General features: G+C 39.2%; 1 protein-coding gene across 2 annotated transcripts in view; it reads left to right on the plus strand.

The window, feature by feature from the left end:
- LOC126274704 (uncharacterized) overlaps positions 1 to 17,241 on the plus strand; it is a 1,213,049-nt gene extending 1,195,808 nt beyond the window's left edge. For both annotated transcript variants that reach the window (XM_049977135.1, XM_049977136.1), the window contains one exon: positions 13,452 to 17,241. In XM_049977135.1, the coding sequence (XP_049833092.1) occupies positions 13,452 to 13,816 (365 nt within the window). In that variant the 3' untranslated portion in view covers positions 13,817 to 17,241. The remainder of the gene's footprint in view (positions 1 to 13,451) is intronic.
- The last annotated feature ends 385 nt before the right edge of the window (positions 17,242 to 17,626 follow it).

Here is a 17,626-nt window from a genome sequence, read left to right on the forward strand (position 1 = left end):
CAGCTGCCACCCCTCCCTCCATAATGACCTCCACCTGTTCAGATTCTGCCAATTCTTAGGCCTCACCAACACAGTCCTGCAAAACCATATCAACCAAGCCCAAATCTTCTTGCAGTACCTTCTCTCCCTCTGCAAAATTCTTCTTCTATGTAATCCCCAATTCCTGAAACCCACAACACACATTGAAACTCATGCAGTCCCTCACTTCCTACTTCTGCCTTAGAGTACGACAGTCCACCCCATCTACAGCAACCTTCAAACCTCCTCAACATTCCTCATAGCTGACACACCCTGTCTCGCAGACCTACTACATTTACCACACCCTCTCAAAACTCTCTCCATCGCTGTTGTTTTGAACCACAGACGTTATCTGGCAAAAGGATTCCGCCAGCTGTCAGGGACATCCATTTACAGACCTTGCTGCAGTGACCCTATTCCAGAAATCCAACAGGATATGCAGGCACTCCTCATATCCTTAGGACCTTCCTGGAACCTCTCCCCAGAGTCCATCTCTCTGCTCACCCCTACCACTCCCCGCACTCCTACCTTCTACATGCTTTGTTAAGTCCATAAAACCAACCACCCAGGACACCTCATTGTGGCCAGCTACTGTGCCCCCACTGAGAGAATCTCTGATCTTGTAGACCAACACCTTCAACCTATTACCTGGGATCTACCCTCCTATATAAAAGATACTAACCATTTCCTCCACCGCCTCTCCAGAGTTCCTGTCCCTTTACCACACAGTGCCTTGCTCGTCACTATTGATGCCACCTCCCTTTACACTAACATCCCTAATGCCCATGGCCTTATCGCTATTGAACATTACCTTTCCAAATGCCTGACAGATTCCAAACCAACAACCTCCTTTCTAATCTCCGTAACCAACTAAGCCTCACCCACAATTATTTCTCATTTGAAGGCAATACCTACAAACAAATCCAGGGAACAGCTATGGGCATGTGCATAGCACCATCCTATGCCAACCTTTTCATGGGCCATTTAGAGGAATCCTTCATAAAAACCCAGAATCTGAAACCCCTCACCTGGTTCAGATTCATTGATGACACCTTTGCAATTTGGATTGAGAGTGAGGACACCTTATCCACATTCCTCCAGTACTTCAACAACTTCTCCCCCATTTGCTTCACCTGGTTCTACTCAACCCAGCAAGCCACCTTCTTAGATGTTGACCTCCACCTCAAAGATGGCTACATCAGTACTTCCATCCATATCAAACTTACTAACCACCAGCAATACCTCCACTTCAACAGTTGCCACCTGTTCCATGCCAAGAAGTCCCTTCTATACAGCCTACTGCCTCTCGTGAGAAGTGGTCCCTCTCTAAATATACTGAGGGTATCACTGAAGCCTTCACATACTGTAATTATCCTCCCAACCTCATACAAAAGCAAATCTCTTGTGCCTCATCTTTCTAGTCTCCCACTGCCTCACAAAGTCCCACTGTCCGGCTACAGAGGAGCATTCCCCTAGTTACTCAGTACCACCCAGGACTGGAACAACTAAATTACATTCTGTGCCAGGGTTTTAACTACCTCTTGTCATGCTCTCAAATGAGAAATGTCCTGCCCACTATCCTTCCCAATCCTCCCACAGTGATATTCCACCATCCACTGAACCTACACAATATACTCGTCCATCCCTGCACAGCCTCTGCTCCCAACCCCTTACCTCATGGCTCTTACCCCTGTAATAGACCTAGATGCAAGACCTGTCCTATACATCCTCCCCAACACCACCTACTCCAGTCTGGTCATAAACATCTGCTATCCCTGTGTGTGTTTGTCATCTAATTTTGATGGAGGCCTTATTGGCTGAAATCTATATTTGTGGCGGTCTTTTTGTTGTGCCTATCTGCGACTCAGCATCTCCGCTATATAGTGAGTAGCACGTCTCCTTTTCACAATATTGTTATATTTCATCCTGGATTTTCCATTGTTTGATTTTCATGTAAGATCCATGACACAGAGCATTTTTTTAATGACATATTTATTCCAACCTATTTCGGTCTTAAACTATCATCCAAGGTAAAAGAAAGGTAAAAAAGCTCTCACATGTTATTTGTTATACATGTTCAATTTGCCTTTTGCCTCTGAATCAGCCACATAATCTTTTTGAATGCTGTGATATTATGTTGTGAACAATAGTTGTGGTTCCAGTAAGGATGGTAATATCTTGTGTTGTAACATGTATGACACACATGAGCTTTTTACTTTTTCTTTTTTCTTGAATGTTGGTTTGGGACCAAAACTGGTCGGACTAAATACCAAATTAAAAACAACATTATGTTATGCATTTTATTCAATATACACTCCTGGAAATGGAAAAAAGAACACATTGACACCGGTGTGTCAGACCCACCATACTTGCTCCGGACACTGCGAGAGGGCTGTACAAGCAATGATCACACGCATGGCACAGCGGACACACCAGGAACCGCGGTGTTGCCCGTCGAATGGCGCTAGCTGCGCAGCATTTGTGCACCGCCGCCGTCAGTGTCAGCCAGTTTTCCGTGGCATACGGAGCTCCATCGCAGTCTTTAACACTGGTAGCATGCCGCGACAGCGTGGACGTGAACCGTATGTGCAGTTGACGGACTTTGAGCGAGAGCGTATAGTGGGCACGTGGGAGGCCGGGTGGACATACCGGCGAATTGCTCAACATGTGGGGCGTGAGGTCTCCACAGTACATCGATGTTGTCGCCAGTGGTCGGCGGAAGGTGCACGTGCCCGTCGACCTGGGACCAGACCACAGTGACGCACGGATGCACGCCAAGACCGTAGGATCCTACGCAGTTCCGTAGGGGACCGCACCGCCACTTCCCAGCAAATTAGGGACACTGTTGTTCCTGGGGTATCGGCGAGGACCATTCGCAACCGTCTCCATGAAGCTGGGCTACGGTCCCGAACATCGTTAGGACGTCTTCCGCTCACGCCCCAACATCATACAGAAAGCCTCCATGGTGTCGCGACAGGCGTGAATGGAGGGACGAATGGAGATGTGTCGTCTTCAGCGATGAGAGTCGCTTCTGCCTTGGTGCCAGTGATGGTCGTATGCGTGTTTGGCGCCGTGCAGGTGAGCGCCACAATCAGGACTGCATACGACCGAGGCACACAGGGCCAACACCCGGCATCATGGTGTGGGGAGCGATCTCGTACACTGGCTGTATGCCTCTGGTGATCGTCAAGGGGACACTGAATAGTGCACGGTACATCCAAACCGTCATCAAACCCATTGTTCTACCATTCCTAGACTGGCAAGGGAACTTGCTGTTCCAACAGGACAATGCACGTCCGCATGTATCCCGTGCCACCCAACGTGCTCTAGAAGGTGTAAGTCAACTACCCTTGCCAGCAAGATCTCCGGATCTGTCCCCCATTGAGCATGTTTGGGACTGGATGAAGCGTCGTCTCACGTAGTCTGCACGTCCAGCACGAATGCTGGCCCAACTGAGGCGGCAGGTGGAAGTGGCATGGCAAGCCGTTCCACAGGACTACATCCAGCATCTCTACGATCGTCTCCATGGGAGAATAGCAGCCTGCATTGCTGCGAAAGGTGGATATACAATGTACTGGTGCCGACATTGTGCATGCTCTGTTGTCTGTGTCTATGTGCCTGTGGTTCTGTCAGTGTGATCATGTGATGTATCTGACCCCAGGAATGTGTCAATAAAGTTTCCCCTTCCTGGGACAATGAATTCACGGTGTTCTTATTTCAATTTCCAGGAGTGTATTTAGGTTACTGTGTGTCACACAAAGAAGTATTGAATATGTAAAATTGTGGAAAGGCGACCACTCACCTATAGTGGATTGATGTGTGGAGCACAGTAACACTTAATGGAAAACAGGTCATACCAACTTTCAAGGACTAGCTCTTTTCCCAGAACACCACACACACACACACACACACACACACACACACACACACACACACACACACTCACACACTCACTCAGACACCCAAACACACATTCCTCTGGCCATTGCAAGACTAGGTATTGACACTTGATTATTGAAAGTAGTTGCTCGAGCAAATAGAGGTGGGGATGGCGTAGAGAAAGACACAAAGATGGGCTAGTGAAAAAGGGGCAGGCCTTAGAACAGATGAATTCATGGATGCACAACAAGACAAGAAAAGAGATGCAGGAAAAGGGGGTAGGGAGGAGAGAGAGAGAGAGAGAGAGAGAGAGAGAGAGAGAGAGAGAGAGAGAACGCCCTCATGGGGGGAGGGGGGATGGCAAGAAGAGTAGTAATAGTGAGAGAAGGTAGTGCATGATCTATCTGGACAGAAGAGGAGTGGTATGGACAGAAGAATGAATGGAAAAAGACAAGGTGAGACAGTGGTAACATGTTAGAAGGTTTAGGCCAGGGGGATTGTGAAAGTGCAGAATGTGTTGGAGAGACAAGTCCCACCTGTGTGGTTCAGAGAATCTTCTCCTGGAAGGGAGTATCCAACTGGCCCACATAGTAAAGCACCTGCTGAAGGCATGTGTGTTGTGGTATGCAGCTCAAACGGCAACTTGATGGTCAAATTTTCAGTTTGCCATGGTTCGGTGGTCGCTGTTCATGTGAACAGACATTTTGTTACTTGTCATGCCCATATAGATTGCTATACAGTAACAGCAGCATAGCTGGTGTATAACATGACTGCTTTCGCTTGTAACCCTTTCTTTTACTGGGTAGGAAGTACCTGTTACAAGACTGTGGTTGGAGGTGGTGGATGGGAGGGTGTATGGGAAGGATCTTGCACCTAAGCTAACAAGGAAACGATCTTTGGTGTGAAGAATTGGGAGTATGAGTGGAAAAGGGATGAAGAAGGGTATTCCGTAGGTTGGGTGGATGGCAGAACAGTACTCTTGGGGGATGTGGGCAGGTGTCCCTCATCTCGGGACACAGTGTGAGGTAGTTAAAGCATTGGAGGAGAATTGCTTGAGCTTTGCAAGGCCAAGGTGATAACAGATGATCAGAGGAGTACTGATTGGTGCTTGGTTAAAAGCTTTACTGGTGTCAGAGGAGCATATGGCATAGGAGACTTCTTTATGGATGAGCTGAATAGGATACTGTCTGCTAGTAAATGTTCTGGTAAGGTTATTGGTAAATTTTGTAGCTTCAACTTTCCTCTGCATGTGCGGCATCCCCAGATGGAGAGGCTGTAACGAAGAGACTTTTTGACATGGAATGGGTGACAGCTATTGTAGTGGAGTTACTGTTGATGATTGGTGAGCCTGATATGGACAGATGTACTTTTGGTGGAGATTGAGATTTAGGAAGGTGACTCGACAAGTTGAGAAAGGCCAGGTGAAGCAGCTTTGGAATAGGTGTTGAAGTTATGGAGGAAAGAGCAAAGATTGTCCAGATCAAGAAAATATCATCACTGAATGTGAACCAGGCAAGAGATTTTAGGCATTGACAGGATAGGAAGTATTCCTTCAGATGGTCCCTAAATAAGTCGGCATAGAATGGTGCCATGCAAGTACACATGGTAGCACCACAGATTTGTATATAGATTTGGCCTTCAAAAGTGAATTAGGTGCGGGTCTGGATGTTGTTGGCTAGGAGAATTAGGAAAGAGCTGATAGATTTGGTATCAGGAGGAAAATATCTTTTTTTGAACTTAAATATTAGTTTGGAATGAATGTTTTACACCTAATGCAATATGTCATTGTTTATATTTCCTTTAAATTTCTCCATAATCTATTTGGAGTCAAAGGACTTTAGATTTTCTGTAAAATTGCAAATAGATGTCCCACTTTTTTTGCTGTTGCTAGGAAACCTGATATTCAGCAATCTTTTTCATTACAATATATATATCGTCCCATTTGATACTGAAATATTTTATCTTTTGGATGTAGCTCCCTCTTTTCTCTGGATATTGCTAATACAGTGCTAATACTGCCTTTGTTAACATATTTCACTAAGTTGCAATACTCCACATTTATGTGCACTTGAAATAATTTAGAGAGAAGCAGATTGTATGGTATTACTTATTGAATATCTACTTCTATCACTTGGCTCCTTGCATTTGTGTATTGGCAGTGTAACCAGCATTTGTTGGAGATTGTCTTTTGCATTACCATAACCATCTTTTCCCATGTATGTCTCATATATGTATGCTCTTGGATATCTATTTGTGCACAAACCTAGTGAATTCAAATTTAATCTTCCATATTTGTCATGAATCATGTTTTCACAATTATTTTATATAAATCTGGATTGTTTAGTGGGTTAAGAAATCCAGCTCCAGCTACTTGGTCAATTTGATTTGGATGGATTTTTTCATGTAACTAAGTTAAATTGTATGATTCCTTTTGGTGACAATCATGAAAACTCTATTTTTTCTGTTGAAAAACTTGAGCTTGTCAATAAATCGTATCTTCTTTGTCTCTGGCCATGACGAACTGCAAATAAATTATATGAATAAATCAAGGGATCGTATTACCTCATGTAGGTCATAGCATCTTGTGTGCATTCATGCATGTGACATAGACTTCCTATTTAGGTTGGTGATACAGTCGCGAGTCTTCTAACGTCAAGAATATTGCTATTATTCATGATTGCATCTCTCAAATGAATGTATTCTTTTTGCACAATTTCTTTTGGTTCTCTCATGTAATCTCATTTATTCTGCCTCTACTTTTGAATACAGATCAGCTAAAAACTGCAAAAATAAGACAGGAACTGGTATGCATACCTCCTTGTTTCTGATCATGAGGTGATATGCATAAAATTGTGATTTGCGTACTCACTATTCACAATTACATTGACAATTTCATTGATGCCAGGTGCACAACATTCATGTTCTCCAACTTGTCTTTATTCAACCAGATCACATTTTTTTAGTCATTGGATATGGTATCATTTGAGCCATTACTCAGGGAGTATACGACCCAGGACAACCGGGAAATCCGGGAAAATCCCGGGAAGTTTTTCATCCGGGAGAAAACCGAGAAAAACCCAGGAAATTTTTGGAATTTTGGGAATTTTTCATTGTTTTAGCTTTCATTTAAATTTTTGTAATTTTGACTACAGAATTGATTCTCTAGCAAAGAATGTTATTGTATCCTGCTACTGGAGAATGATACTGTAGCAATAAAATATAAACAAGAGGGAAGAAAATAAAACTTTAGTGGCAAAGTAAAAGTGCAATTTACAACAACAAAACACTGTGCACGCACAAGTGTCTACAAATAGCAAAAGTATGTCAAAGGCCGTAGGGCACAGACTGTAATTCTTCGTAACAATAAACTGCTTGCTATGAGCATGACGTCATAACTGTTCACATTAGGTTCGTTTGACCAGTTGCCAGCGGTATGCGCATTTGACTCGCGTATAAGCAGTACCTTCTCCCGCTTCCCGCTACTTGAAGTTTGGCTGTTAGCTGTATCGGTTGTAGCAGCAAGCAGCAAGATGCAAACGAGAAAAATTTTTCCTGCGCGCCCTAGCTGCCAGATTCACACTTGCATAGAGTTGTCTGAGTTGTAGTGGGGAGGGGCTTAGTCTCCACGTGACCCGTGTTTACATTAAGTGATTTTGCTGCTTCTCTTCGTGTACAGCTCCCACGTCAAATGAAAACAAAACGGATTTCTGAGGCTGGGAGCTATCAAGTGAATTAAAATACATTCACATAATTACAGAGGGCAAAAATATATTATTAATTTAAGTTTTCTGATTTTATTTTATTCAAGAGTTAGTAGCAGTCAAGCACTAATCGCCTTGCAGAACAATGAAGTTATTTTGGCAAGTTTGCAAAAGAAATTTGGCTTTATTAATCTTTCCACTGAGGCAATCATTTTATTTGGAACAAAGTGTTTTATTCTACAGTATTGGCTAGTTCCAACTGTTTGCTAAATTTCAAGTGCAATTTCAAACGCACGTTATCATCTTCTGCCATGTATGGCATTATGCCATAATAAAGAACCAAAAATGAGATCGTAGAGTACTGGTACTCCAAGAAAATGTACATCCAAAAAACCACACTGTAAACCTTAATATCAGATGGGACCTACTCCATTGTGAATCTGGAAAAAGCCAATTTGCACTTCAAGCCGAATTATGCATTTTAGTATGGTTTACGAAATTCTGATGCTCTTTGAGTATTCGCCGATGCCCTGTTTCTTTTATGGTGTAATGTAAGCTCTCTTAGTGCTTTATACACATGAACATGCGGGCTTCCTACACCATTGCAGTTGCACATGCACAATAATGCCTGTTTTCTGGCGCTCTTTGGCAACTTTTAAATCGAACGTATTTCTAACAGTCTCCGGATAATATTGCGAACGGTGGTTAGAAAAGAGCTACTTTCAAAGTAAATTTGTTTTTACGCAAGATGAATGATGTTACATGTGAGAAAGTGGGATGGATATCTAAATCACAGAGCATTCGAAACTGAACAGTTTGAGGACCAACCCCTTACAGGAATTTCGAGCCGAGACATTGATGTCATAATTTTAAATTTACTGGCATGTTTGTGTGATGTATCTTAAAGTATAACACATGCAAAAAAAGATCAATATTACATGTGAAAGCTTAGCTTCTGTTGTAGCATGTTAATCTTGGAGACCAATATTATATGTGAAAGCTTATCTTTCCCTGTAGATATACGGTACTGTGTACATTAATGTAAACCCGTAACTTTTCCTCTTGTGTGTTCGCCCTATGTAACCAGTGATCTTGCTATTGGATGACTATAACACGTGTCCTATGCTCTGAATAGCTGCTGTCATCGGCTGGCGAGATCTCGTGGCTTGAGATATGACTCGCTTTCAAAAGGGCATCGCAACCTCGGTTTCAACGCTCCAGAAACTAACACGCATTGTTGGGTGCAATTCAAATTTATACTTTCGTAGTACGAAAATATGCAGCGCATATGTTGCTGCAAATCAAAGGTCTTTCCAAAACTTCTCTGCCCTGTCTTTTCTTTATTTTACGGGAAGTTCTACGCGATTGTATAAAACGTTAACCATTCAAAGGATTAATAAGTTTTACAGTTCCAAGGGAAAATCTACGGAAAACCTGCTGTCACTTAGCACAGAAAAAGTGTATTTTCGCCCGGGAAAAAGCATATTTTTTAAACGGGATATCCGGGAATAATCCGTTTTTTTTTTTTCCTTGTCCCCGTATACACCCTGTTACTGATCTCAATACATGAATGAACTGATTATACCTGAGTTCTTCAAGGATTTCCTGTCTTAATCCACTTATATTTGCACAACATTGATTTACTTCAATTTGTTCATTGCCAGTCAAATACACCAACAAAAACTTATAAGATTTATTTGACAATGGTAACAATGATCCCATTCTACGACAGACTTGTCCTTTAATGAAAAACACATGACTGAATTGATGCTCTTCATTGCTCACAGAAGTAACACTAAATACTGTCATTCAGAAGAAAGCATGTATCCTCCAATATTTCAAACAAAATAGATATCCTCCTCATCTACATTTCAGCATCCTCTTAAATGTTATTAGTTAATACACTAAAATTCAACTTAATATACTGTTCACTAATTTAAGCAGTTCACTTCTCTTTTTCTTGATTCATTGTAATCCATTTCCAGAAGTATGTTGCTGCATGTGTCTCATCATCATCTCCATATATCCCTCAGAGCTGGAATGTATCCCCACCACATTATAATGTAACATTCTAAAACAATCTTGTACACTTTGGAAAGTTCTTGAATATTTTTGAAATTTGTGGAATATTCTGTAACATTCTGGAATGTTATTGTACCTTTTGGAAGATTCTGACATTCTTTAGCATTCTGGAAGAAACATTGTGGTTAGTCTGGGCCCGGTCAGGAGTAGCGCACAGCTGATTCATTGACTTCCGATAAGAATTCCATGGGTGCAGTACCCACTTCTGACACCTAAATCTTCTAACCCAACCCCCAGCAGTTTGAAACTGAAGCCTTCTTCATGGATGGGGGCTGGAGGGCTATCATACTGTATAACCCCTATGGGGCTGCGGGAGTGGGTGCAGAGTTATAGCAGTATGCACAGACTAACCACATTTACATATATTATGTATATTGATTTACAAAAATGTAAGTGCTTTCTTCTGTGTTGGATATGTAAATAATATACACTGATGAACAAAAGCATTGTGGCCACCCAGACAATAGCATTGGGTCCAGCTATCATCATGCAGAATGGCTGCAATTTATTGTACTGTGGTACCTGTTCATTATTGATATGTAGCTGTAAGTACTCCATATGAATGCCCATTTAATAGTCATCTGATTTACAGTAGATTTTGAAGTGGTGATGATTGAATTTTTTATTTTTTTATGAACTTTAGGGTTTGACCAGTATTGTTGATACCGAATAAATATGAATACAAGGACATCAAATAGAATTTACCACCCAAACTAGACACCAGTATTTCAGCTTTGTAACACAGAATTTGATCAAGTGTGAATGACACAGTTGTCCACAAACAGGCAACACAGTTCCTGTAGATGATGAAGAGATGGCTGGCACAGAATTAAAACTCTAATGATTAAATATCTAATAAGGTAATAAGTGGTGAATTTGAAAGCCATGAAATTAGCTGAATTTGTTATCCTTCTCAAACAATTGTAATAAAATTCTAACTTATGGCATTGGACAATGATTCTAATGAATTGAGTAGACATCACACTAATGAGATACTTGTAAAGCAATAATCCTGAAATATCGACACACAAGTCACCGAAGTGGCATCAAATTGAAAGAGTTGCACCCGGCGAATGTCCTAGTCACACGACATTTCTTTTTTTCATCCTGACATAGTGCACATCTTCTGTGGCACTTTTTATAATGATAATAAATCTCAAAGAAGCCTATGTGAAAGATGACACACTGAGCCCTGCATGGCTTGTATGGACATACAAGCAAATTATGTTGTTCATGGATACTGAAAATGTATTGGACGATGTCTGACCAAGTGAATTGGCACAATGGTTAATGTGCTGAACACACACATGGGAAAAAAGGAATTTAAGGACACTGATATGGGTGTGGTTTTCTATGGTTTTTCCAAATCACTTGGGGTGACTGTTAGGATTGTTTCCTTAAGAGGGCTGCAGCCAGTTGCCTGTCCTGTCCTTGACCTAGCTAAGCAGTAACTTCATTTCTAATGGCCGCATCATCAACAGAATAGAAAAATCCAATCCTGATATTCTGACTGATAGTGTAACTGGTTAAAAAATGACACCTTTAGTACATTTTATGTGTCATAAACCCCCATATACAACCTCATGGAATCATATACTCTCAAACACTTGTTCCTTCCCCAGCATTCGACTATATCAGCTGCACCAGTAATATATGTACAGTATGTTTACTCTCGAACTGAGAGGTGTATTAGAACTCATTTAAAAATTCATTTAAATCATTTTCCTGGAATACAGCTGATTGTCTGGCACATGATGCAGCATAAAATTGATTTTCAGTTTACCGCTGTTTGGTGACATTCTTATTTAGTATATGAACTAAATGTTTTTTGCCATGTTTCACAAAACTTTGTTTTCATACAACATAGGTGTCGCATTGTAAGCCCCCTTTCCAATACGTAATGGACTACAAAGATGGTATCGAAGCATAGATGAACAGATGTCAACTCATTCAATCTATTGCTTCTCTACTTAAACCATAAAAGTTATCTCTGTTGACTATCTCAGTTATGAAACAGCTTCATCTGTGAATTGGAGGTGGAGGGGGGAGAAAGCAAAGGGAAGGAACTGATGACATCAGCTGCATCATGATTTTATACAGAATTGGTGACGGTGAGTGAAAAGTATACCAGACTTGTACTCGAACCTGTGATCCCTTGCCTGCTAGGCAGTTGCATTAACCACTGCGCTATCTGGACACAGTATTTATTGCAAATGCATGGACTATCTTGTCATGCTCAGCATTTAACGCACATTCCCACCTAGTTCCACCTATCTAGTTTCTGTCCATGTTCTCCATGCTCACTAATTTTAGATTCCCACTGGAGGTCGAACGATTTTGTGCATCCACACTAACGGTTGTGGGTTGATTGCTCATCAAGGAGCCAAATCAATTACATCTGTATTGTACAACCTCACAACATTCATTAGAATAAAATTTACCCTATTACTAAACGTACACTGGACTAGAGCTATGTACACAGGAGTAACAATGTCAGATACATCAATGGTCATGTGTGCAATTACCTATTTATAGTGATGGCTCCATTTACATAAGCAACACCACATTTCCTGTGCACCTAACTCTGTTCCACTGTATGTTTAGGAACAGTTAAAGTAAATGTTATCCTAATGAATGTTATGAGATTGTACAGTACAGAAGTAACTGTTTCATTTTTAAAATAGTCAGCACAGGGCACTTTTATAGTTTTAAGTCAGAAGTGATAGAGTAAAAGAATTGACTTGGGTTGTCTGTGCTAAGATGCCAATTTTGATATCAGTTGTGTGCTGGAAAATAGACTTATGACTGGATGCTTAGGTGATACAACAATAATGTTTTGTGAAACCAGGCAAGAAAATGTTTCATTTAGCTTATGCAATATAAATGTTTCCCCGAGAACCCACAGGTGAATCTGTTAAAGTTCGTATTTAGTGAATTCTTTCACGAGTGCAGCAACAGCAACATAAAAGAATGATGGCAGACCACTAGCAATTAGTATAAGTTAATACAAGGCAAGTTTGAGCAGAACAATTTATTAGGATTGACAGGCTAGTAATTTTAGATAATGAAGATAAAAATTAGGAAATATAAGTCCAAAATTATTAAGTATTTCAATACTGATTTAAGCCAAATAATACATTATTTCTAATATTTCAGTTTATGCCCCAGTGATTTTCTTAAAAGTAGAAGGTACATCTGTATTATGGATTATATTTTAAACCATAGCCGCAACACAGCAAATAGTGTTCAGTGAAATTAAAATATGGGTTTGAGTTTGTTGGAAAGCGGTAAATAAATGGCTGATGTGATGTGGAATTTACATGCACATGCACGCACACACAGGCACGCACGCAAGCGCGCGCGCCCACACACACACACACACACACACACACACACACACACACACACACGAGAGAGAGAGAGAGAGAGAGAGAGAGAGAGAGAGAGAGAGAGAGAGAGAGAGAGAGAGAGAGAGAGATTTGGGGGGGGGTTATAGGATTCATTCGGTAATGTTGATAATATGCAAAGTGGTACACAAAAATTTAACTCATAAATAATAAATATTCTTTGCAAAATGAGAATCAGCTGAAATTTTATCAGACTCATGGGCAGATTCTTTTGTGTGTGCATTGTTTATTTTTTAACCAAGAACTCGTGTCTTACTGTAATTAATTTACTTTCTTATTTTGTGTTTATGTTAACTCATTGGTATATATTTGTTGTATTTTGAAAGGTGGCAATAAAATCACTAACGCACACATTAAATTTCAGCGTCGGCAACCCGTGACCAGTTGGGTGTACTTCGTTACCCTGCATCAGCACCTAGACCTTCCATCATAGGCAGAGATGATTTCTTTGTTCGATATGGTGAGAAAGAACGTGAAGCTGTGGCAAGTTTTGATTTTTTGGAAGAGATGTCTACTACTTCTGTGAGTGGAGCTTCTTCATGTGACACTTTGGGATCACGCAAACAGCTGCCTGCTGCCTCTGGTCAACATGCAACGACTCCAACCCCAAATGTGTCACCCACTAGTGATGAAAGTGATGAAAAAGTTGGAGGGCCAATCTCCTTTAGTGATTCTTGTGCAGCTAGCTTTTCTGGATCATCTAACAGCCTTGAAACACCAGGACAATAGAAAATCATGTGTATCAACTTTATTTCTCAGTACCTGCTCACCAAAACCTGTTACATCAATAAAAGGCAGCCAAGTCCAGTACTAAACTGATATCATGTCAATGTAGGTCCATTTATTTTCTGTGTCTGGCTCTTTTTATGCACAATAAGGTCATAATGCTAATTCAAGGAAATCCTCAAGTCTTACTTTGTTTATCATAACGTATGAATTAAAAATGTTTTCTGTAATTTAAGCATGAGAGACAAAAGTATTTTGTTCCTATGAGTGATGAAAATAGTCATCTCTCAGCTGTAGGAGGAAGAGAAGTGTGTTTGACAAAAAAGGTAACTTAGTCTCATCAACAGAGCAATAAAAGACTTCATCATAGCAATATTTTGTTCATTATAAAAATGAGTTGTTTTATGCTTATGTGAGTTTATTATACATTGCCACACAATGTGATTTGTGTTACTTCTGTGTGAGAACCATTTCTTTCATTATATCCCCCCCCCCCCCCTCCCCTTGTGAAGATATTGCGTGAGAACCATTTCTTCCATTATATCCCCCCCTCCCCTTGTGAAGATATTTTGTTGAAATGAAGATTGTTTATGCTAGAAATAAACAGTGTACACCAATGAGCTACTTACATAACCATAGATTAGTATTCATGATTGGTGGATATTAAGCTCTGGGTGATTTGCAGTAATGTTTTATGCAACTGCTCACTTGTTGATATCTCTCTCTCTCTCTCTCTCTCTCTCTCTCTCTCTCTCTCTCTCTCTCTCTCTCTCTCTCTGTAAATTATAGTATTTGTTATTCCAGATAAATGATTATTATTTTCCAAATTCTTTCAACATCTTCTGACTCAATAATCTGACAGATGAACTGCAGATGTGGTGTGGGATTTACCTACAACTGTTATTCGTTTTTAAATACAATTGCATTTTGAATTTCTATGGAAACAATTCCATCCATGAAACTAGAGAATAAAAAGTCAGAAAATTCACTGGAACATAAAGACAGTGTATTCTCTGAAAATATGTTTATACTTTTTATAATAGTATAAGTGTAACATGGGAAGCACTTATAACTTAAGACAGCATCTGGGTATCTGTTATTTGCAAATTTATTGTAGAAAGAATGCAATTTGTCCCAAAATGTCAACTTATATCTACATTTTTGTTTTAATATTTATGGCAAGCAAAATTTATTTGAATGAGTTATTTGGATAATATGAAAACAACAAACTGCACTTTTGAAAAAGTGTAAAGGTGCTGAGGTTGCTGGTTATATTATTAAACACTTACCACTAGCTAGAGATAGATAACTTATCTGAAAATAATAGAAAACACTAGTTAGGAAAGAACTTATATGAGGCTCACACTGACAAAATAAAGTTTCAGTTAGCAAAGCTCACTGATTTTCACTTCTGAATGTTCTGCAGAATTGAAGTGTGACCTCTTAAAAGGCGATTTCAGGGAAGATACATGCATGTAATAACGATCTTGTTTATTGGCTGTCATTCAAGATTTATGTTTTAATCAAGTCCTCATTTAGTTACCACATTCATAAGTTAGCTTTCTGAAACACTAAACAACCAACTGTTATTGTTGCCCCTGTGAGCCATCTCTGTACCTTTCTACATATAACACTGACACTGCATATGCTTACTTTTCTCTGCAATGGAAATAAATTAGTGAGAGTGGCTTTTCCTTTCTGTTCTTTGGACACTTTCATTTTGTATGGGGCCCAAAACTATTCAACATTTTTGTTTCCTGAATATTGAAATGAACTACTATGTTAAAAGCACCAAATAGCAGCAGCTTTTCAGTTAAAAAATGTTTGTCATGTGTTAGAACTACATTAAGTTCTTGAGATGGGTGAAATGTATAAATCACAGTATTTTCTGAATATTTAGATTACTGATGTATTTACAATATTTATCATTTGCCATTGTTAAAATGGCAGTTGTCCAAACTATTTTGGTGTTTTTCATAACAAAATGTTGTTGTAAATGTCTCCTATATGCAAAGTGGTACACTAAAATTTAACTCATAAATAATAAATATTTTTTGCAAAATGAGAATCAGCTGAAATTTTATCAGACTCGTGGGCAGTTTCTTTTGTGTGTGCATTGTTTATTTTTTAACCAAGAACTGGTGTCTTACTGTAATTAATTTACTTTCTTATTTTGTGTTTATTTTAACTCATTGGTATATATTATGTAAAACAATGGATTCCCTATAACAATGAAAGAATCTGTTGGCCTAAAAGCAGTGAGCTTATGTGGAAAAAGACTGTATGGTAAGAGTACAAGAATTCAGGAACCATAGAACTATATTAGTATCTAATTTCACTTACATTAAAATAGTATTTTTTGAGGAATTTTGTTTTAAAAGCTCATACAACAACAAAGCTGTGTCATTCAATTAACATTATTCTGTACGATGCAATGTTTAAGATAACATGTTTGATGACTCTTCCTTGCACACAACAGATTCTAATAATACTGATGGTGTAATCTGTCTGAGATTCATAAAAGTAATGTTTAGAACCTATGGGTAATATAGGCACAGTAATAGTTGTTTGAGCATAATTTTTCTGCCAAGTCATGAAAGTGGATATTTTATCAGTAAAAAGACAGTTGTCAGAATTAGTAATCAAGTAATAGAAACAGCAAAACTTAGCTATAGTTGCAGAAGTAGGACGAGTATAACTGCTGACACAGAGGATGGAAATATGTTGCAGATACCATTTTGTAGACTAGGCTGAAGTGCAATTTTAATGTCTGTGTGACTCTTGTCAACACAGTGTGTATTTTCAGATGTAAATAGTGTTTATAATAGAACGAATATGTAGCTGTACATGTCCTTCAATAATTAGATATTTCCTGATTGCTAGTGATTCTGAGAGTGAAAAAAAATTGTATGAATGAACCGAAGAATGAGTTTGTTATTTATTTTATTGTGACATTATTTTTAATTGTAATGTTGTCAATGTACATGATCTGTAATTCTTAACCTACCGTGTTTATATGTTTATAAATATTCACACCAGAATATTATATTTGTTTGTTTATTTTTCACCCAGAAACATCCTAAAGAGGAATAAGAGCTATTTTTTGCTTGAAGTGGGAATTTAGATAGGGATGAATGAACAAATGGAAAGTTTTATTTTATTCTTCAGTAGTTTGATACAATGTATCTAACCCATTATTAAATGGTTAGTGGGTTTATAATAATTACTAAAAGTTGAAGTGACAATTTCCTGATATACAACAAGCTATTTATACCAAGCAGTTCTAAAACTGTCATATTAGTTGATAAAACAAATTTTATTGATCAAGGACACAAACTCAACCTAGTCATATGTTTTACTCACAAAATGTGATAGCACTTGATGTTAAGTGAATAAAAATGATTCACCAGTACCAGAAATAGATATTAAAAGCCATTCACTAAATAAAGTGATATGTGTGTCATTTCTTCATGTCATGCTGAATTATTGACACAGTGGAGAAGCACTCAGGTAAATCATCACGAAGCTCAGTTCGCCATGGTTTGCAGTCAGAAGGCTTGTTGATTGGTTTTCTTGTCTTCTATTATCCACACATTCTCTCCACATTGTTTTGTGGTCATACCCTCTGGGGTGTACAACCAAAGTACATCAGTTATTTACTCAGCACAAGCAAACTGTAAGAATGTTATTTAACAACAAAAACAATCAATTTTTGACCACATAATGTAATTAGATAGATAAAAATATCTACTCACCATGCAGCAGCAGAACACACACATAAAAGAAAGTTATAATTAGGCCAGCTTTTGAAGA

Source organism: Schistocerca gregaria, chromosome 1, assembly GCF_023897955.1.
Source record: "Schistocerca gregaria isolate iqSchGreg1 chromosome 1, iqSchGreg1.2, whole genome shotgun sequence".
Classification (NCBI taxonomy): Eukaryota; Metazoa; Arthropoda; class Insecta; order Orthoptera; family Acrididae; genus Schistocerca; species Schistocerca gregaria.